This window comes from Plectropomus leopardus, chromosome 10, assembly GCF_008729295.1.
Source record: "Plectropomus leopardus isolate mb chromosome 10, YSFRI_Pleo_2.0, whole genome shotgun sequence".
Classification (NCBI taxonomy): domain Eukaryota; kingdom Metazoa; phylum Chordata; class Actinopteri; order Perciformes; family Serranidae; genus Plectropomus; species Plectropomus leopardus.
Genome location: NC_056472.1, coordinates 12502124 through 12525829, shown reverse-complemented (window position 1 = coordinate 12525829; position 23706 = coordinate 12502124). Strand labels below are relative to the sequence as shown.

General features: G+C 39.5%; 1 protein-coding gene across 1 annotated transcript in view; it reads left to right on the top strand.

The window, feature by feature from the left end:
* epha3 (eph receptor A3) overlaps positions 1–23437 on the top strand; it is a 115537-nt gene extending 92100 nt beyond the window's left edge. Inside the window, 6 exon segments of the mRNA XM_042495261.1 lie at positions 708–769; positions 3717–3926; positions 6856–7005; positions 8208–8401; positions 15105–15260; positions 22006–23437. Coding sequence (XP_042351195.1) covers positions 708–769; positions 3717–3926; positions 6856–7005; positions 8208–8401; positions 15105–15260; positions 22006–22111 — 878 coding nt within the window. The 3' untranslated portion in view covers positions 22112–23437.
* The last annotated feature ends 269 nt before the right edge of the window (positions 23438–23706 follow it).

The window sequence follows — 23706 nt, the reverse complement described above, 5'->3', positions numbered from 1 at the left end:
GAGACAGGGATGAAGGAGGAAAAGGTAGGTCGGGAATGAAAGAGGGCAGGGGGCGGAGGGAGGAGGGCACATTAATCAGAATAAAATGGAGAAGCATACGGCTGGTGGTAAGTCTAGATGGAAGCAGGGAAAACATCTGGAACACAAACAAGTCCTGACACCGATGCTGTTCATTTAACAATAACTGATTTAAAGGTTTTTTTTTCTTTTTTCTTTTTCCGCCCTGTAATAAACCTGGTGTTGGCTGTAGTCTGATCAGGTACAGATGATAGCAGGCGGCGTGGATTTACAGCCAGATCTTCCACAGAAATAAAGATGTCACACTTTGACAGCTGACCTGCTGGGACCCTAAAACTATGACTAGGATAATTTTATTCTGCCGGGTGTGTGTGTGTGTGGGGGGTGTGTGTGTGTGTGTGTGTGTGCATGCATGCGTCTGTGTGTGTGTGTGATAGAAAAGAGTTCAACCTGGCCCCTATCAGGGCTCTTGTACGTCTGCTTTAAGTCAAGTCGCAGCCTTCCCTGTTAACTCCCTGTGCCATTTTCAGGGAATAAATCTGAAGTTAATATGATGTTGGGTTATGAGTATCTTTTGTGTGGTTGAGTGTTTGGTGGTTAGTTCTGTTGTACAGCGAACAGAAGTTGTTGTTCTCACTTTGTAAGTGATAAAAACTGACCAAAGACTAAAATCTTCTCTTCTGTTGCAGGTAAACCCGTCATGATTGTCACGGAATACATGGAGAACGGATCCCTGGACAGTTTCTTGAGAGTAAGTAATGGACAAACACAAACACGAACACACACACACACACACACACACACACACACACACACACACATACTTTTGGAAAATGGATCATGGTGCATCTTGTGGTACACACCCTGAGGTAGTTGGGGAAACAGATATCTGGTGGCAAGCTGAGGATTAACAGCACACACCAGGGAACACCTTAAAGTGGTGGAAAAAAATATGTCTTGCACCTGTACAACACACCGTCTACATCACACATCAGATCACTCTGTCAAGAAATATAGTAAATGTTTGCTTTTACATTTTTGAGGATTTTTGCTTAAAATGTTGTGGCAGAGACCCCCTAACTCCCTGTTTCATGTTCTCAAAATATTGGAGCAAAACTTTCACCCTTTTATTTGAGCATAGATTAAATCTTTCTTTCTGGGGGCTTTTAAATGCCAGATATTGTATGAAATGCTTCTAAAAGAAATAATAAGATAAGGTTCAAACAGCAGAGTTATTATATATTGTATTATGTATTCATTCAGTCTTTTTTTTATTAAAAAAATTCTTGGAAATATTTGCGAGTACCACAAAGACTAAGTTCAGATCAGTTATAAGACCTGATTGTTTTATTTTATTTTATTTTAAAGTACTAGAATTATAAGTGATGTTATTATTCTAATTATAAAAAGAACCAATTTGGTCCCCCAATTTGGCAAATTTGCTCACTTATTTTAAGAAAAAGTTTTCAGACTACTTGAAAGATTCCAATAAATACTGTACCAGAGAATGGCCGATTAGCAGTTCTGACTGCGTTAGTTCAACTTTCCATACAGGGCTTATCAAATGTCAGGGTTTTATGAACTGTATCCGCACTGCCTGTCTGGCCAGGAGTGAGTCTGATTCGTGCCATACCTCTGTCTCTTAGAGAGGAATTGACCTGCCTCACTGAAATTAGCCAAAGCAAAACAGCCAAGCCACAACACTGGCATGAAAGCATGTGTACTGATGCCTGTTTTAGCCCTTTTTCCACATGTGTCTGCACAGTATCCAGACACATGCAAGAGGAGTAGCTGTTGTTTCCTGACATTTTCCCAGAGGCCTGCACTTAATCATTGAGAATGTGTCATATGGGCAAACACACAGATGCAGATTCATAGCTTATGCATCGTAGCTTATGTCCGTGTTCGGAATCTGCAAAGCTTTGAAGTGACTAAGCCAGGTGGTCTGGCCACTAATTGCTCCAGACGAAATGGGAAGCGAGGTGGGCCCAAAGGAAAACACACTCATCTTACACTCATCTTGCAGATGACGTGGTTTTTGACAAACACGGAGCGAACCAGTGCATGTGAAAAGCAATGGATGGAAATGCAAGTGGACACAAGCAGAGCCCAGTGCAAACCCCAAGAAAAAAACTACCATAGATATTTAGAAGACAGCAAGATAGACTGATAGATATAAAAATAGACAGGAACAAATACTATGTTGCTCAACAATGTCTGCTTTCTAGCAGTACTGTATTTCATCATCTGTCTTTTTAGTTTATATAGCTTTCCTATCCAGATATAAAGACTAACTCATAAACACTTTCCAGTGTAAACCAGTTTAAACACTCTCAAGTGCCAATACGAACAGAATGAAATATTTTGTGTTTATGTCTTATCTAGTTTGTGTTTGAATGCTACGTCTAACTACTTTGGAAACATTTAGTTGAGCTCAAACAATGGGGTGCTTATCCATAGTCAGCGCATTTCATACAGTACTGGTCAGTCAACATGCCAACAGAAGCAGGCTGGAGTCTGACACGCAAAGCTAAACATGTAAGACTGTGGATTTCGGTCAGCAACGAAAAACATTTTAACCACCTAAAAAAATTAGTATCAGTTTAAGTGTATGCTATATTGAGAGTATATTCACCACTTTATCTTTTCGTCAGGTAGCTCGTTCTCATGAAAAAGCAGTTAAGGGCTTCACTGTCCCATCTCTCCTCAAAGCCACCAGGCTTCATTGACAAAAACGAGAAATGCTGGGCTACTGCTGCAGTCAGTTAGTTAGTGTTATTGTGTGACTATGAGGAAGATCAGACCAACCATTTTAAACAACAAAGTCAAACAATAACACAAAGTAAACTAACTTCTCCTGCGTTCAGCAATGTTAAATCACTGTTTTTCTCAGTGGAGTCTGGTTTTGAAGAGAGCAATATAATGTCTTCTATAGGAAACTACTGTCAGACATTAAGGTGAAGCAATGAAAATATTTTATATAAAGTCCACACTGATCTTTTTTTAGGTGGCTATAATTAGCATATTCTTAGCTTCAATGTCAGACTCCAGCCTGCTTCTCCAAACTGGGGACATGCTGACTGAAATCTACTGTTTGTAATTTTACTGTCTTTGGATAAGCACTCCATACAACCCCACTTCAAAAACTCTAAACTACCCCTTTAAGAATTTGCCCAATATTTATTTTAAGCATTAAGTGTTTCCCCTAAAATCAACAGAGAGGAGTCATCCTGTAATACTATTTTTAGACTTTTGGACATTTTTGCGGATACTTGTGACGGATCCAAACAAAATGTCACAGAGATCAGGTCAGTAAACTTAAGATAAAGGGCTATCATTGGTCATTATATAACAATAAATAGCATCACATAGAGTAGTGAATAACAGTAAGTGGACTGACTGGAACAAAAAGAAAGAGCGTTTCTGGTATATATTGGTCTGATCCCAATTTCCATGCATTACTATGTCTCTGGCTTTGGTATTTCGTAGTTAAAATGAAGATGAGGTACAGAATGTCAAAGGTGGTTTTTAAAGGTTAATGAAAATACTGTGGATACTAATGTAGAGAGGTTTCATTTCATGGAAATAGTCAGAAAGGTCAGATTCCCTTTGTGTTCTATATCATATACATTAAAAGTATGGAATTAATAGTGTATGCCTGGTCTTTTCTTCTTTCCTTTCTTCTGTCTTTCTCTTAGAAACATGATGCCCAGTTTACAGGCATCCAGCTGGTTGGCATGCTGCGTGGCATCGCCTCCGGCATGAAGTATCTGTCAGATATGGGCTACGTTCACCGAGACCTGGCGGCTCGAAACATCCTGGTCAACAGCAACCTGGTGTGTAAAGTGTCAGACTTCGGCTTGTCCCGAGTCCTGGAGGACGACCCAGAGGCTGCTTACACCACCAGGGTAAGCTGGAACACTAACACAATCAAATGACATCAATGACAGCATGATCAAATAGATTGGGCACTGTACTAGGCACACCATTTTAACCAGGAATGTGTTGTAAAATGCAGTGTTACATAAAACTCCCTGAACACAACAGTGGAATATGCTACTTAATAAATTAGCGCTAAAAGTAGTTTTAGCAGCCCTTTCAAAACCCAAACAATATTATTTCTTCTTGATGTTATTTTGCATAACAACTTCATGATAGTGATTTTTATGCAATGGGCTCCACATTTATACCATCCTTTCTCTCTGTCTCTGTTTCTCTCTCTCTCTCACACACACACACACACACACACACACACGCACACACACACGCTGTATACTCAAGTAATCTCAGCAAACAGATACACACACTTCCATTCTCTTACAATGGCAAGGGAGAAGAACACATAAATAAGAGCAGTGTTGTGATAAGACGGCAGAAATGGCAAACATACAGCAATTGCGGAGGTCATGGAGAGGACCACTCCAAGCACCATGGGCCCTGAAGGGACGCATTACATCGATAAGAATTTGTCTGAGTGTGTGTGTGTGGTCTAATGTTTAGTTGACCCATTCACCATGCCACCGTTCACTGCAATACTTTGTTTTGATCCCAAATGCCAAGTGCATTTTGTTTTTTGTTTTTTTCATTATTGTTGTTTTTTGCTTTCAATAGCAACATAGCTCACTTTTAGAGGTTTGTTGTAATTGAAAATTGGGATGAGCCAAGGACACAGTTTGAGACATGGAAAATGTTTTTATCTTTTCTTGCACATTATTTCCTACTATATTTATTGCCTCAATCCATGTGATGCTCAGATCACATCTACTTTGTAAGTCTCATAAACCTTTTTGCTGATGACACTGAAAAACCTGATCACCCTTTACTGAAGTGGGGAAAATCTCTTAAAATTAGCCATTAGCATCTGTATTTCTGTCTTTCCCTTACGTATAAAGCTCAGGCAGGAAAAGTTAACATTTTAAAGGGGAGCTACAGACAATTTCAAAATGTATGCCTATGCTCTAAGAAAGTCACAAAATAACAGTAAACATGAACAACACTCTGCCAAATAAAATTTAGAGTGCTAAAACTCAAATTTGTTATGTCATAGAGTATAAAGTCTGGAGCTGCTCCAGACTTTATGCCCTATGATATCAAAAGTGTTAAACTTAGATATTGTTTTTGGGGTTGTGTTTTTTTTCTGGTGGTGTTCCCCATTTAGAGAAACCTCAAAAGTTACCTGTGCAGGATTGTCAGCTACTGCTTGTAAACATGCTCAGTAAAAGGCTAACCCTAGATTCACTTTCGTTTCGCCCTACCATATTTGCATTTTTTTCACCAAAGGATCTGAGGCACTGCAATTTTTTTAATCATTTCATCTGATTTAAACCTTTTTTCTCAAAGCACATGTCACAAAAACAACAAAAACCAACAACAAAAAGCATTATCAGCATGCACACCTCACTTTAGGCACTTTAGGTACTTTTCACAGTGTGTGTGTATGTGTGTGGTCATTTTCATCACAGGAACCTGTGGTCTAGACCATGCGTGCAGCCCTTTTAAACACAGTATAATTTACTGCCTGAGAATTGCTTGTCAAATAAACAGTCAGTGTGCCGTTTGCCTTTCTCCCAGAAATTCATAATCTAAAATAATAAGACAGAATAATAAACTCTTCCATGTTACAGTAACTGACAATGCTCCACACATGCAAGCACGTTTCCATTCAGCTCTCACTGGAGCTTTTTTCTTTTTCCTTTTTTTTTTTAACTTCTCCAGCACTGCTTTTAAGGCAAAATCTAGAGCTGTTTATGTGTGTTTCTGTGCATGTAAGTCAAGTGTGTGCAGTGTTCACACATCTTGGATTCTTGGGGGAGCAGGTGGGAGCAGTACGAGTGGAAGAGCAGTCTAAGTACTGTTCTGCTTGTGGTCCTGTGTGTACCTGTGTTCATTTATGCACCGGTGTGTGTGATTATGTGTTTTTCAGCTTCTTATACCTTCCCGCAGTGTTTCCTTTTAGATAATGCAGTATAAGAGTGTTCTTTTGAAAGGGCAGTGCATGTGTGTGTGTCTGTGTGTGTGTGACAGTGTACAGCACCGGGCAGGAGCTGAACGACTTGGCCAATGTCTCTGTTAGCTTTGGCTGCCACTGGCCTCCTTTCCTCAGCTCTGTTTTCTTCACTTGTCTTACTTCTCAGCTAGAATGACAAATGCAGCAGACACTACATTGAGAGGTCATGCAGGAAACGTTGGTTTATGCTTTGATTAATATGTTTTCTTTCTTTCTTTAAGGTTGATACTTTTTAATTAAAACTGAATACCATACATTTTTTGGTTGCAAGAAGTTTCAATGGTTACTTTCAAATTCTTTTAAAAAATATTTCTGTTTCTCTTTTTTTTTTTTCCCTTATTGTTCATACGCACAAGTGTGGAAAAACAAATTAATCAATATGACATAAACAGTCTGCTTTTACTGCAGGTCCTTCAGACCTAATAATACTAATAACATTTTAGATAATTGTCATGGATCTGAGGTAGAGATTGCCATGCTCAGTCCAAACCACTAAGCCCACTGGAGTTGAAATGTTTCAGAACAGCACATAAAATTGTCTGAATGTTCCATGACATGTAAGCCTTTTCATGTGACATAAACCATTTACAACCAGTATTACATATAATACAGACGGAACATTTATACCATTAAATTCATACCATAAAAACTTACATTAACACATTGTTGCAATCCAATCTCCCAACAATCCATCTCTTTTTTTGTGAATTAAATGCACGCAAGTTAACTGGAAGTACAACCTGATCAGCCAAAGTAATATCAGGTAGTGAGCTTGTGCCACTGACTAACTGACAGACTGATCAATCTCTCTCTTACTCTCTGTTTCGCAGGGAGGAAAGATCCCTATCCGGTGGACTGCTCCAGAGGCTATCGCCTACAGGAAGTTTACATCAGCCAGTGACGCTTGGAGTTACGGCATTGTACTCTGGGAAGTGATGTCATATGGTGAACGGCCATACTGGGAGATGTCCAATCAGGATGTGAGTACTGCCATGTTGCCAACTTCCTCTAACAGGGGCGTCTTTGTGGCGCAACCACCACTGCAGCATTTCTGCCAACTCCCACTGATTTACATGAGATGTTTAGTTACTGTTCAGGGCAACTTTCAAACTAAGAATTAACCACATTTTGGTGCCTGGGTCTAGGTGCTCAAACATCACACAGAGTCCAATTATTTCTTTCTTTTGTCATATTTGTTTTCATTTCTTATTCAGACTTCCTTTTTTCTTTTCCACAAACAAATCATTTTCCACGAGCAAATGAACTGGTCTTACCAGATGACGTACAAGAGTTGGTATCAATGACAACAAACAATGGCGGAATCATGCCCGTCAAGTGTGTGGTTTAGACACCCTGCAGGCATCGCAGAAGCAAAAAAGACGTGATGAGTAACGTTAAACACTACAACATCGGCCTATATATAACATATGCATCGGCAATGCTTTATAAACATTGACACTGACATAAGATGTCAATAACAGCCATTTACCGTCTCTGTTATATGGTGTCTGCTCGGAAGGGTGAGGTGCTGAACCTCATTGTATTCCCAAGTTGCAGGCACTTTTGGCCACTAATCATCTTCTTTGCAGCTAATTGATGCTAGCTGCTTTTTAAATCACCTGTGGTGGGTTGCATGCATAACACATCATGAAAACTTTCTGATTCCAGCCTATGATCTCATCCTGGCTGAATCGGCCCTGTTACTTCCTCCGCTGCCAGGGTAACGGCAGGACAACTCTGTCCTCCCATTCCACAGTCTTTTTATACTGAATGGCAAGGCAGCAAGGTGCAATAATGGCGTGCTATTTTGACCCTGAACATGCAGTGTAAAAAGGGCTAATGACCAACATTTTATACCAACCAATTTAGCTCAGATGAAATCAGTTGCAGCAATCTGCTGATTAATGAGAGTGTCTATACTTTACGTTCTAACAAAAGTTAAATCAACTCAAAGAGTTTAAGGCTATTTCCGACTCCCTTATCCCATTATATCCGTGCACAATTCATAAAAATAAAGGTAGTATCAAAATCAAATTTTTGGTTCCAACAGATAAGAGGGTAATAAGGCAATGTAGTCTCACTGATTCAGTCAGGCACTTAAGATCATGTTAGATGTCGTTTTGATGTTGAACATAGCTCGTCTGTCATTTCTCAAATCTTATCTCCTGCTTCCTACGTGTAGGTAATAAAGGCTGTAGATGAAGGATACCGCCTCCCCCCACCCATGGACTGCCCGGCTACCCTCTACCAGCTGATGTTAGACTGCTGGCAGAAAGAGAGGAACAACCGGCCTAAGTTTGAACAGATTGTCAGCATCCTGGATAAACTCATCCGCAACCCCGGGAGCCTCAAAATCACGGCCAACACCACATCCAGGTATCAGAAAGATATTGCACCTTTTATTTGTGTTCATTTCAGAAAGTGAAGCCAAGAATATGGCTATTGTTTTCCTAGCTGCGTTTTTCTCCTGCTTTGTTTCCTGTGTACCTGACTAGCAGACACCTGGCTCCAGGCAGTCCAACACTGGAAGTAGTTCCCATTATACCTTGCATGTACAGCATTATAGATTATTGCAGGTCAATGCACTTCCTGCCCTGGGATCACAAGCATTGGGACAGTAATGGCTGTTTTATTTTCCATGTATGAAGCACAATTCACCATGATTAATGTACTGTACAACAAAAAGACCAAGGGATGGGTTTGGTAAAAAGGGAGTGCTGTATTATATTTCAGTTTCTTTCTCCCCTGGTGCACGCCTGTTTGTTTTTGGAACTTAGCAGTACATGAGCTGGACATGAACATTGCCTTCCTGCTTCCTGTATCCCCGGGGTTTTACATGAAAATTAGCTTGACTCATCACACATTACCCATCACATATCATTCATCTTTTCCTTTTCCATGCAGTCTAATGTCATATTCCTGTTTACCTTTCTCTTGCTTTTATGTTACATTCCCCCCTCTTTTTTGTCCTCCTTTGTGCTTTGCTTCTTAGTTGGGACCACCATTCTCTCCCAGGGGGCCGCGGGCGAACCTGGGCAGCGCGTGCACAGTTGTCAGTTCTGAGTAGGGAGGGGGACAGGCAGTGGGTCTGCAGCAGACAGCCGCAGTATTATGGAGACGTCAAAGCTCATAACATTGACTAATGATTTCTTAAGAAAGTGAAAATAGGTCCCTTGGAGTTTGCATGTAATTTCCCTGATTGGCTTTTAACACCGGGCGAGCACAGACTGGCCGACAGAGGCGGCTGTGGTGATTTATGAGAACTGTGTGTGAATATGTGTGTATCTGCCTGTGTGTGTGTGGTGGTGGCAGTTGCACAGCGGGAGCAGCTGCACTCAGCTTCACATACCTCGTTTGTCTCAGGGCTGTCCTGACTGGCTAATGGAGCACCCCCTCCTCCTCAAAGCCCAGACCAAAGCCTGGGACTGGAGCAAAGCATCTGGAGGCTTCAGGGGTGGGACCTGGTCAGAGTTTACTGTCCCTGCATGTGGATGGAGAGAGACTGGGGTCAGTGGGCCAAGGTTGGCTGTCAGAGACTAATTGTGGGCTAACAGAAGTCCGTTCAGGGTTAGAGGCCACTGTCTATCTGATAGGCTTTACAGGGTGTTTAAAATATAGACAATCGCAGGTTGTCCTGTTTTCAAACTGAAAAATGTGTTTTCTTGTGTTGAACAAAAAAAAAAGACAATGGCTGCAACCAAAGTAATATAATACAACTACTCCTTCTAAAAACATGTCAGTCAGTGTTAATGTGCAGTGGTAAGTGATGCACCGCTACAGATTTAGTTAGTTTGGCCTTTTATATAATAAACTTTTTCCCCAAAGTAAAATGAATAATGACAAGCCTCTGTGAACCTGTAACAACAAATCAAATCTTTTACATTACTCCTCTCTGTAATACATTTTCAAATAAACTCTGTCTGAAGAATAAGGATCATTGGTTCACTTTCAGTAGTTAGGGCTGTGCTGGAAATGGGGCTGGATTTGAAACAAGAGCAAACCCATTTCCTGGCAAAAGGCTTGGGAGAAAGTATCAGGGACTGGAGCTGGGGGCCATGGCTGCAGATGGAAATGAGCTGAGTTCTGTGCTGGTGTGGATTTTGGCCTGTAGGGTGCGGTTGTGATGGAGGATGGAAACGGAAGAAAGGTTTGAAGGAAACCAGTTTAGGGCACTAAAGAAAGCAGGTGTTTATACAAAGATGTAAGAACATGAAAAGGCAGATTATAGAGTAATCAGTTGGGCAAATAACAAAAAAAAAATTAAAAAAATATTTAACTGCAAATGTTTAATTTTGGGGGGCACTATAAAACAAGGGGAAGATATTTGTAATTTGGATCCCATTTCCTGCATTTCTAAATACATTTTGAGACTAAAATGATAAAACAAAAATTGTGAAATACTAAATACTCAATACTTAATATGATATTATATGTAAATGTTTGGCCAGCTAGAATGTAAATTGAGCTGCTGATTTTACTTCAATATACTCAAAAATACCACAGACGAGTATTGTGTTTAACATATTAGTGCTATTTTGACAGAATTTAGTATGACTACCAATTTAACTCATTTAAGCCTTAAAATTAAAACTTAATGAACCTGAACAGACACAAAACTATAGACCTTGGGCATTCAGAGGATGTTTGGCTTTCCCGATAATGTCCTCTGTGGAAAATACATCGTCCATCTTTGCCCAAGTGAGGACAGAAACTTTTGGTTTTTGGCCCATTGCAATGCACTAAAAAAGTTGTGAAAGGGTACTGTTTGGGGAAAAAAATACAAAAACAGTTGAAGTGTTCCAATTTTTTAAAAAAGTTTTTGTGACCAATTAATTGCCACAAATGCCTGATGTATCAAATATGTGACAAAATGATTTGCATATATGCAAATTATTTAAAAAAAAAAAGTCTTTTCTATCTATCCATTCATGGTTCAGGCTTTACAGGGTTAAGACTTCTGTGGTTAAAAAAAATAAATAAATACACAAATGGTATTTTGAAAAGAATAAGGGACTGCACACTGAATCCCCAGTGGAAATTACACCTCAGTAAAATATTTAAGTGAAAATTAATAGAAAACTGGGTTGGAGTTGGAGATTTGTACGAAGAATTGCAGATATATTGAAGGCCAATACCTTTCGATGAGATTTACATTTAATATACTCAAATGTAAGCTTAATTACAAACTAAAACTCTATACTTACACACTGATTAGTAATACAAATTAAGAGCTCAGAGAAAGAGCCTTGCATGCTTGACTGGAATCAAATCAAAATGTCACACTTGAATCAATTTGGGTTAATAGCTTTCCTCAGACCACCTTAGTAGTATTGATTGTATTGAAACTACATCATATCCATCATATTCAACAGAGGCAGAGGATACCAAATGGCCACAAATCAAAATTTCAATTTGAAGGCCATATATTAGGCTAAGAGCAGTCTAACCCCTCCCAGAGGCATCCTTGGAATTGTCCCAGAAACACAATGAGAGGTGAATTCCTCCCACTCTGTCCTGCCCACATGTATCTGTTCAAGCTTTTCTCCTCATCCACCTCGTTCCTCCCTTGAGAGTTCTAAAAACAAGAGACTATGCAGCCCTGGTTATTTAGAGGTCAAAAGAATGAAGGATAGAGCAGAAGAGGGGAAGGGAAATGAAAACGAGAAGGGGGGGCAGACTTTATTCTCTCTCCGGTGTATTTATACCTCCTTCTGTTCAAGCGGGTGTTTTCTGCGTTCTTATAAGGTGTTAAGTCCAGAAGGGGCTTTAAACACCCCCTCTGCCGTCAGACAGATGCTTTTCTCTTCATTTTCCCCTTCATAGCATCCCTCTGTTTCTCTGTTTCCTCTCCAATCATCTTGTCTCTTGAGTTGCTGTGAGATGTTGCTGAAAGTGTAACAACAAAGGAAACAAAGAAAATGATAAGGCAGGGGAAACAAGGTCATTTGCAGTTTATCTCTCGGAGGAGACAGGAGAGGGGGAAAGAAAGCTAAGGATGAAGGCGAGGATGAGATCAGAGGAGAAAAAGAAGAAAAGTGGTACAGGAAAGGAGAGTAGAGGATCAATAATCCTGCAAAAAACGATGAAAATTCTTACCCTGACAGCCCCAAAAGTTATAGTCTTTTAACACTTTTTGGCTGTAACTACATTTTTGTCCCCTACTTTTTTTCCCCAGCAAATGTATAAAAAGAGTTAGTCATGACCATCTTGGCTACATAAAAAAATAAAATAAGATAAAAAATAGTAGACCATGTGAAGTAAATGCGATTTTGCATTTCTTTTTCTCTCAAAAACAGAAAACCTACTGTCTACTGAGATTCATACACTTCCTTCTTTTCCCCTCATGCAAACCACCCCCACTTTCTAGCCCTCAATTCCCTCTTTTTCGTACAAACCAGTCTCTCCAGGGGGTCCTGGGGGGCCCTCAGCATTTTGACAGGCCTCTGATCTGGCAGGAAAAGACTCAATCATTGTAACAACACCCACTCCACTGCCTCAAATACATCTTTTTTTCTTCCTTTTTCCCCCCTGTCTCTGTTTGAGTTGTCATCTTGCTTTTCTTCTCTCTACATACGGCTTATTATAGTGTTTTTTGTCTATGTTGCTTGATGGCAGCATGATGATTTTCCATTGAAACATTCTTTTGATTGTATTTTGCCTCTTTAAATCAAAACATATTGCATCAGTATGAATGGTACAGAGAAGATGTCTGGTTTGTCAGTATAATAAGATACCTCTCATCTCCAACAGGCGGGAAAACAACAGAAAAACTAGTTACCCATGTCAGAATAATTACAACTAAACTGAAAAAACTTTTTTTTTTTCCCCCATAGTTCACAACAAGGTCATTCATACATGTTGAGTTTAACAAAGGAAAGCACGTGTGGCTATGCAAGTGTCTCACTCCACCTTAATATTTATATATTTATATATCTTATTCTGAAAGGACAATACAATCAAATAAATACAAAAAAAAGACAAAAGTTCGGTGGACACAAGATGCATCCTCTGCCACAATTTGAAGCAAAACATATTCTTTAATTGAGCTAACACGTAGCTAATAAATGACACATTTAGTCCCAAGACAGTTGAGGAGGCCCATGTTTGTGTTTTATTAAATTTTATAATTTTACACACATGCCTTTCAATTCCCCCAATGACCCTTTAACAAAGAATGCTACTTTTTCTCAGAGAATTGTTTTATTTTATGTATTTATTTTTTTTACGTTCCCTTATTCATTTAACACCCTCCTAATTCCCTGAAGGTAGCCTAACCTTGGGTAATTTTTCCCAGATTCTCACACACAGCAGCTTCAAACCTCCCTGCCAATCCAAATCAGTCAGGCAGAGGTTGACTTCCTGGTATTCTAATGAGTTTATTTACAAGGCTATGAATAGTATTCCCTGTGGGAGAACTGCCTTTTTTTCTGTCCCGTCCTGTCCTGCCTTGTTCGCAAGACTCTATTCCCTTGTGTGCATGTGTGAGTGTGAGTGTGAGTGCGAGTGCGAGTGTGTGTGTGTGTGTGTGTGTGTGTGTGTGTGTGTGTGTGTGCGCCTGTCTTGACGCAGGTGCCTTTGTCTGCTCTGCAAGACAGGTGCAGCCTGTCTTTCAAAAAAAAAAGAGTGCCTTTGCAACCCAGTTTTAAATGCCACTCACAAATTCAGCAATAACCACCTAATGTGCTCTATCAAATCCATTATTTGGATATTGATCATTGTATTTTCTGTCCCAGTTTGACCTAATGTGGTTTGACCTGGATTCCAGTTTCCTGCCTAAATGTCATCAGGTTTCACAGCAGCAGCAAAGTTAACCACAGTTGTATAAGGCACAGCATCAGTTGTGGCATCAGAGATTGGACACTGATAAAGAAAATAGCTCTCTTTGCCATCGTCAGCTTCCTCTCCGCTCTCTTCTCTTTCTCTCTGGATGTCTTTTCTTCCCTCTCGTCATTCCTCTTCCCCCGTCTTCAGCAACCATCAATCAGAGTGAGTCAGAATAGCGCCTGCAGCCTTTCCTTCACCCTCTACTGTTGACTGAGCACTCTAAAGCCCAACGCGGTGCATTTAATTTGATTTGATCCAATTGAAACCATCAAGTCTAATCAAATTTAATGTTGCATTTTGCAGCATGGTACATGTACTGCAGAAAACGGTAATGACATTAGACAGAAACTGATGCCGCTTTTGTTAGTAATCTTGTTCTTGAATATGTTAAATACATTATGGAAATATTTTGTGTGACGGTTTGATTTCCCCTATGTTTTCAAAGCCCAAAGGCACTGTGCAGGTTTACCATATGCAACAGACACATACAGCCAGTAGTGTGTGTGTGTGTGTGTGTGTGTGTGTGTGTGTTGTGTGTGTGTGTGTGTGTGTGTGTGTGTGTGTGTGTGTGTGTGTGCGTGCGCGCGTGTGCATGTGTGTGTGTTGTGTGTGTGTGCATGTATGGATAGTTCCCTGATAAGTGCCGCTCAATCAGATCAAGAGGACTGGTTTACATTTAGTTCTGTGTAGGTATGAAAGCACAGAATGGGTAGAATAGTATAGGTTCAAATGTTCACATTTAATTATATCAAAGTAAGCACAAAATATTCCTAAAAAAGTTTATAAATTAATTATTAGATATCTTAAAAAGACTATGATATAGACTTTTTAAAAGATTTAATAATTTAATTCTTATTCTTTATTCAGTTTCAGCCTCAGTGTGTGTCAATAAAATCATAACCTCCTCGCAACAGACTTTCTATAGTTGTGCACAGCTATGCACTCTACATTTAACACATTTTGCCATTTTAGTAAAAACTACCCATTCCAGTCTGTGCTGACTTGTATGTTTTGGGGAAGTGACAAGGTCAGAGTTATATGCCAAATGCCAGCTCTGTAAGTACGTAGTTTTCACTTGATAATAAATCCCTTCCACAATAGCTGATGATCTGGATGACCCTAATGTATTTGCGTTTCTGAAATAACATTAACTCCGCTTTGTTAATCAGAATATGTGACAAGTCATTACCTAAGGAAATGTGTGTATTCTTTGTTCATTAATATTTTTTTTTTTCCTTCTCCTGTGTCTCCTCAGGCCGGCCAACTTGTTGTTGGACAGGAGCAGTTCAGAGGTCCCCTCGATGGGGACACTGGGTGACTGGATGGATGGAATGAGGACCTTGCCCTGCAAAGAGGCCTTCTCCGGGGTCAGCTACAGCTCCTGTGACACCCTGGCCAAGACCTCCACAGAGTAAGACAACCACACACACAGACACACACACACACACACACACTAAGCTATGCTGCCCATTCATGTCAGCAGTGTTTACAGGGCCCTAGTACCCATGGTAAGGCCCAGGAATTTGAAGAGGCTCTTGGGGAAGAACACACACACACAAATACTCTTGTTCACAGTTAGTAAAGAAAGCTATGAAGCCCTTACTAAAGGTGTCCAGATGACTCATGGTAATTCATAATGACAGGCCTTTAGCCACACTCTCGATGCTGCGAGTATGACCACAGAGGGAGAAGCTAAGAGCATTACAAGAAAGAGAGATAAGAGGAGAAACAGAGAAAGAGAGGAGAGGAGTTCCATAAGGGCGAGAGGATAAAAGAGAAACTATTGAGGGAGGGAATGAGAGGAGAGATTTGACAAGATAAAAGGGTAGAGAGAGGGGCCTTTGAAAGAGCAAATAAAGGCATAGCTGTCAAATAGGTATGCATGGCACTCTCTATACTGTGAAGCATTAAAATGCAGAGCAAAGATCAAGCAAAGGTTGTCAAAAAACTATTTGGGAGCCAAATCAAGAGAAATCAAAAGTGTGGAGAGCACACACTGCAGGATTTACACTGTGTTGAGTATACGATGGCCTGTGTCACACCAGCCCATTTTTATTTTGAAGTCGTCAAATGCCACCGCTTTGTCAGTGATTTTGCTAAAGATACCAGCACCAAAAGCCACTTTTTGTGCTAGCATGACATGTTGCAAGGTGGAATCAGTTTGCAACATGGACAGACATAACCTTTGGTGTTGTTAATAAATGCCGCTGGTTGGCCAGACAGCACCTGGTGTGGCAGTGTGAAATGTGGACAGGCTTTAGATGATAATGTGCCTGGACCAAACCAGTCATGGCCTTATCGTATGCCACTGGACGCTATCAGGTTGAAACCCTGCAGGTAATTATATACAGACGTAGTATAAGGAGCTGGAGGGTCGGGAAGTGTGGTGGATGGGTCCAATAAACCCCGGACTTTCACCCAAGAGCCCAGTGTTCACTTCCCTCAAGAACGTAGTGCCACACCATTATGTTCTATTTCTTAACATAACCATGTGCTTTTGTTGCCTAAACCTAACTACCTCTACCTTTGTTGACCAATCCTAAATACATTTTGTTGACATCATAAGCGTTGGTCAGAATGTCAAAAGCAGACGCAGGAGGAAACTTCGAGAATAATGTGTAGATGCGAAAGTCCACTGACAAAGCGGGGGTATGTGATGACTTGGGATGAAAACGTGTTGGTCACACTGACCATGTGACAAAACGTGGTCAGTCAAGTCCATATACAATTTATTTGCAACAGCATAACACGTTTATGTGGGTAATGAGTCAGGGTCTGTGTCACAGTACAGGGTGTAATAAGTCAATGTTCCTGGAGAGTTAGTACCAGACAGTTTGACTCTGCTTATAGGATCTTCAGGCTGACAAAAGGTTCTGAGATAGTGGATCAGTTCTAGCAAGAGTCCTGTGTTGGCACACCAAAAGGAATTATAAATCCTAAACACTGTGATTATAGACTGAGAGATTACACTGATGAACAAGCCACCTTTAGACTTATAGGTCAGAGTGCAGCTACTTGGGGAAATCAAGCACAACTGACTAGTTTTATATCTTTTTGTTGCTTTCTTTTTTGTCAAGGTCAGAGTGCAGACCTTTTCTGTCACTTCATTCTCAGTCTTTCTCTCTTTCTCTCTCGCTCTGTTGGCCTGCTGTGGGTTTAATTGATGTGGAATGTGACCTGGTAAATAATTGGACATTTCTAATCATTGTGATCAAAGCAGCCACTCCCTGCAGTGATGGCAGCAGCGGGGCGAGCGAGGGCAGCCAGGGAGTGATGGTCAGTTGGTAACTTACCAAACCAGACAGTCATTAACAGGCTTAAATGTCTAGTGTGTAGAATTTAGTGACATCTAGTGGTGAAGCTGCAGATTGAAACCAACTGAAACTTGTCCAGTGTGCCAAGCATGTAAGAGAGCTACAGTGACCAATGTCAAATATGCAAATTATGTCCTTTCCTGTAAGTAATATGAATATAATAGAAATTTAAAACTTGCCACATTTGCTGCTTTGAATTGTAATATATTTACCTTAAATATATTACAACTAAGTTTCTTACAAATATTATGAGGCTCAAGTGCAAAGTGATGCTTTATGTAGAGATCCCAAATTCAAAATTGGCACAAATGTCCACTGTCACTCAAGGATTAGATGATTAGATGAAAATGATTAAAATCTAGTGGTTGAAGGTCAAAGTTCAAGGTCACTATGACCTTCAAATCATATTATTGGCCATAAATCAGGAATTCATGTGTCAGTTATGCCTGAATTTTGCACAAATGGGACAACAAAATAATAAAGTGATGACATTATATTTCCAAAAGGTTAAAGGTCAACTTCACTTCATAGTATTTTAGAAAAAAACTGTTTTCTCAACTGTCAATTCTCGCCATTATGTCATAGATTACATTTGGTGAGAGAATCGAATGAATTGACCTTGAAACTCTGCTGTTTGTCTAAATCTTTGCTTCCAGGGTAAGATGTGTATGAAACATCCACATTTTCACAGAGATGGATGTAAGCGTAAGCATCTTTGAGTACCTAGAAAAGTACTATATGTCCTATCTATCTCTATCTATCTATCTATCTATCTATCTATCTATCTATCTATATCTATCTATTATTATTTATTGTTATTATTATTATTATTATTACTACTATTACTATTATTGTTGTTGTTATTATTATTATTATAACTGTAACTGCAACTTGACTGGTGAGTGGAGCCAGTTGTAATTGTAGCCTCTGTTGTAGCTGCGTACTATTTCTTTATCTCTTTTTCTCAGGGGTAGCCTCCTACACAAAAGAGGTATTTTGCTCTTGACATTTCTCATGCCATTTCTTCAGTAAATATGTTTAATCAATTGAAAGTTATCTCCAGTCAACATGTTACAAAACAAAAAAGCTTACACTGCAGACTGGGTGGAAATCCACATTAGGTGTTGGCAAAACACATCTCAGATAAACTGCACTGTAGTAAGCTACCACTCAAGAAATCATATTGGTCTGTTATGCTTTTTTTCTGTAGCTTGATGCTAAATTGGATCACTGCAGTATTAATCCACTGAAGGCTGCAGCTAAGGCTCTCAAGGCTAACTCAGCTACAAGGCTAGCAGCCTTGGCTGAGACTGTGCATTGCTCAATATAGATTGCTCTATTGATTTGTACAGTCTTAATCTAGTCCTTGATATTCAGCACAAGGCTTGGCAATGCTCTGACCTCTGAGGAACAGTAATCATACTTGGCTGCAGTGTGCTGACTCATCTGCTGGAGTAATTGAAGTCTTTTTTCAAGACGGGATGGAATGGATTGACTAGGAAATACTGCATCATTTGGACTATTTTCTTCATCTAGACAGAGTGCACGCAAAGTTCATTTCAGGTATTTGATTGGGAAGGTGATGAACTTGACCTGAAGTGCCAGACAAAGGAAAGCAACCTGAAGTGATAAAACACTGACATTTTCTTGTACAGCCACATTTGGCACAGTGAAGTCTATACACAGGGTGTGCACACCACTGTCAATCAGGGCGTACCCATCAGGCCTGCCTGGCATTCAAACTTAACCCATCCACTTTCCTTCAGCAGCTCAAATTATGATACAACAAATTAGACATTGACTTGAGTCCATTATTAAGTGATACAGTTATGATTCATGCCTTTTCACAACAAAAACACCAGAATTCCCATTTACTACTCGAATTAAGAAAAGTTCCCTGCAAAGGTTTTGCTCTGGGATTATGGGAATTGCTGAGTTAACACTGTGACGCGCTGAAAGAAACCTTCAACTGTTGGTGTTATGTTAAGCCAGAGCACTGCATTGCTTAGTTTTTGCCAAGTTAAACAACTTTATTACACGACTTTAAGTTAATCTTACAATGACAATGCTTCGAAAATATTTTGTTGTGATATAATGCCTTGCTGTGTCTTTTTATGTCTACTTTCCAAATGCCATTGCACTCCTGGACAGCCTAAAGTTAGAATCCATGTGGTCTGACGCCATAGTTTAATAAAATAGGATTAACCATCCTTGAGTCATTTATAGTTGATGATTACTAGTTAGATTCTAAAACCTTATGGTCATTATAATATTAACCATCTGAAACTTATATCAACATCAGTTTTGTTGTGGTGCATTCAGAGCAAATTGGTTAGATATCTGTTGAAATGTGGGGGTAAAAAAAAAGGCAGCGAGCAATTTCATGAGAAATGTCCAACACATTGCAAGAAATTCAGAAAAGGTGATGAGAAAATAAACAGATAGAGAAAGAGAGGGAGAGAAATGTATTAAAAATTATCAAAAAGAGGGACTTAAAAACACTTTTTACTTTAACTTATCTTGTTAAGTTAAAGTTAAGCTTTTTTCCCATGTTTTTGAAAGAAATCAAGCCAGGTTTCAAGTGGTTAAATCAAATAAATAGAATTATGACTTTCGCATTGCTAATCAGATAACCACCATTCTAGCCAATATCAACCATATCTGTAATTCACTTATTATTTTATTTTTTTCAGCTTTATATTTGGAATTTATTTGTCAGTTTTTAGCTGAGATTTATTCTTTTTGATAAAATGTCCACTAGTGACCACTAGATATTTGGCTTTAGGCAAGCAACTTTGACAACCTGCCTCTGGGTGGCACCCTTGGTGGCTGCCTATGTTGCATATAGGACGATTCACCTCTGATTTCGAGGTTATAAAATGTTTGCCACCATGTTCCCAAAACATGGGAGTTATTGTCAATTCTTCTTCAGCTTCAGAGGATCCTCTTTTCCAGACTATAACAGTTACATTTGATTTACATTCTAAAGGTAAAACTACATGACCTAGCCTGATTCACTGATGATCTCTAGTTTAATGTATTAATGCTGCTGGGCCTGACTGTGTCTCAGTAGAGTGGTTCTGACGGAGGTCCACGTCACACCCGCCACTTGCCCAGAATGGGAGCCGTCCATGGGAATCACCACTCTCTAACGCCCAGCTCCTTCCCGCCTCCTCAGGCTCTGGATGGTGGGTGGAGGACAAAAACCAGGCCCTTGCCTGGGAGCAGTAACCTGCCTCCAGAATCACTGATAGGCTTTCACTTGTCCGACTTTTAAAGGGATAGTTAGTCAATTTTTAGAGACAAATAGCTGTGTTTCAGTCCAACTGTAATCTGGATTATAAGTGTATAGATGGAAACTGAGCCATTGTCTCTTTAAGGCATATTGGTGCTTTTTTTTACTGCACCAAAAGACAAAAACTTCTTTGTTTTGTTTATTTTAAGTTTTATGGAAAAAGACTTGAACTGCACAGTTTATGTTTAAAGCAAAATTTGAGTGAACTATCCCTTTACATTGTAGGACAGAGTGAAGCAATATTGTGTTTTTGTCACTTTCAGTGTCTGCCTTGCCCCAAAGTTTCTTAATGCTATTTTGGCTGAACTAAAGTCTCCGCTTGCATCTGAATAATACAAAACATTAATGGAACTATCTTCGAATAGCACTAAAATGTCTTAATGGCCGAAAGTGTTTGCTGTAGTTATGCCACCACTCAGACTGCAACTCTGCTTCTACTAATATAATAACATTATTGTTACTCCTAGATGGGCAACAGAGATGCGTCTTAACATCCACTGTGGCTTCTTGTGATATCAACAACGCTTAGTGTGCAACACTTCGTTTAGATTAAGGTTGTTGTTGCTTTATGTTTCAAAAAGGGTTTGATGCTTTAATTGAGCTGACTAACTACCGTGTGTGTTTGATGTGTATGATGCCTTAACTAAAAAAAAAAAAAAAAAAAAAAAAAAAAAAAAAAAAAAAAAAAAAAAAAAAAAATAAAAAAACAAAAAAAAACCAAAAAAAAAAAAAAAAAAAAAAAAAAAAAAAAAAAAAAAACCAAAAAAAAAAAAAAAAAAAAAAAAAAAAAAAAATAAAAAAAAAAAAAAAAAAAAATAAAAAATTTAAAAGTTCTTCCTACACAAATTGTTGTAACTAGAAAAAAAAAAAAAAAAAAAAAAAAAAAAAAAAAAAAAAAAAAAAAAAAATAACAAAAAAAAAAAAAAAAAAAAAATAAAAAAAATAAAAAAAAAAAAAAATAAAAAAAAAATAATTCAAAAACAAAAAAAACAAAAAAAAAAAAAAAAAATTGTATTCTCTTTACACTTGAATGCAAAAATGCATGTAACTAATCTTTAAGAGCTTAATTGATATATCTGAATTATGTTGTAATATATTGCATATGAACCAGTGCCGCTCCTCTCCACATATTTATATCTACTCTGTCAATGAAATCCAGTTCAATGCAATGCAGGAAACTGGGTCTTATATGCCACCAAGCCCTCCCATATTTCCTCCACTGACAGGGTCATAAAAGCAGCTGTCAGTGTAGCCCCATAGGCCCACCTCCCTGTTTGTTCGTAATGGAGAGCAGAGGCAACAGCCTCCTCCACCCCCAAACCCCTTCAGGGTGTTTGGTAGCCCAGTGGCCTTCTGGGAAATGCAGTCTGTTGTGAATGACAGATGCATGGTAAAGTGAGAGGAGCGGCCCTGGGAGCATGTCATTAAATGTCACATCCTCCATCACTAATGCACACTTTCCATGTCTTTTTGTCCCACCTTTCTCTCCATCTCGTCTCCCTTTCTGATTGTGTATGGTCGCCTCCCTCTCTGTCCACACATATCAGGGATCTGAAAAAGGTTGGAGTAACTATCGTAGGACCGCAGAAGAAGATCGTGAGCAGCCTCAAAGCCCTAGATTCCCACACCAAGAATGGCCCAGTACCTGTTTAAGAAATGAACCCAGCGAGTAAAAACAGCAGAGACTTGTCTGTCGGTGTGGTTGCTAATAGATGGAAATGGAGGAAAATATGCGATACAACTGAGGGCTTTTGTTGTTTCGTTGAAAGACGATACCAAGTCCTTACAGAGAGACAGGAAAGAGTTCAGTGCAGACCTGCCAGCTAGTGAACTGGCTGACTCTTCGACCCTCCGTCCCTCCATGCCCAAGTTGAGATGCCTTACAGACATATAGGGGGGTTAGAGAGAGCAGAGGGAAGCCAAGGAGGTCAAGGAGACCTTCGAAGGGATACAAAATAGGACTGGACCGATCACAGGGCAAGGACTGGACTAACTTATAGCCGGAGCTCTCCAATATTGGCTAAGCTGGACAGCATAGCCTTCCCCTTACGGCTAAAAGGGGACAGGCATGCTCACAGTCTCCTCCCACCACGCCTGACTGTCTGTGGAACGAGGCAGTGAAACAGTGTGTAGAAGAGCACGTCAGACAGCAGCAGCTCACCCGGATGTGGACCCCTCCTGGACTAATGAGGTCTGAGGCGTGAGATTTTGTTATAACTACCTACATATACCGTCTCTATCCATGAGAGAACTGAGCTGGTTATGGACATACCTAGGCATTAACCGAGCCATTTTACTCCGTAGCTCTAACTCTATAGCATTTGCATTCAGTAGACATGTCACATAAAAGCAATAATTATGATAATCAGTTAAATAGTCTCATTGTTTGGAAGCCATGAGTCCGTCACATGTACAATGTATTGAACGCTGTGCTTTGAAGGTACAGGGGCCATAACACACTTCACACACAGTTTTTCTTTATGGTGACATCAGTGTTCTATGTGCTTATGAACAGATATTGTACAGTTATAGTGCCGCTCCCTCAACCCAATGCCCTTTGTGTGAAATCTCAGGATGTGTACGTTATTCATTGTATTTTCTCTAACAAGGGGAAACAGACAGAGAGAATGGAGCAGTGCCAGAAACTGAGGGTGCGGGTTAAAAAAGACAGAAAAGGGAAAACTCTAAAAGAGAAATTTATAAGAGGTAAAACAGAATCTATGATGAAGTGGTGTCTTTCAGGCTCCTGCTTCAGACATTCTTGTTGTGTTGTGGAAGTGTTTTAAACTAGAGGAGAGTTTTTACTTGAGTTTCTTCTTCAGGTAAGGCAAGTTAGCATCATTCACCCTACAGAACATCAGGTATCATAATCTCTCTAAGGAGTGGAATTTGTTCTGTTATTAATCACCCATTTTGAATATTTGCAGGTCACTAAATGGCTATTATCAGTTATTATCACTAAAATTATAATGCTTCAGACGGGGGGAAACTGCACGTACCAATAGGCCTGATATCGCATTTAAATGTTGGGAATTGGTTGCAGTTGGTCAGGTTTCAGTCCTATTAGTTTTCACATTCGCCACACTTGGTTCAGAAAAAAAATTAGGGTTTGGGTTTAAAAAAAGTACTTTTGTTATGTAATCTAAACTACGTAGGTTACCTTCATTATGTACTGAATGTATGTATGTATCGTAAAATAAATCAACACAGACTTTTGGTTTTGCATGTGACATAAACAGCAGTCTCTG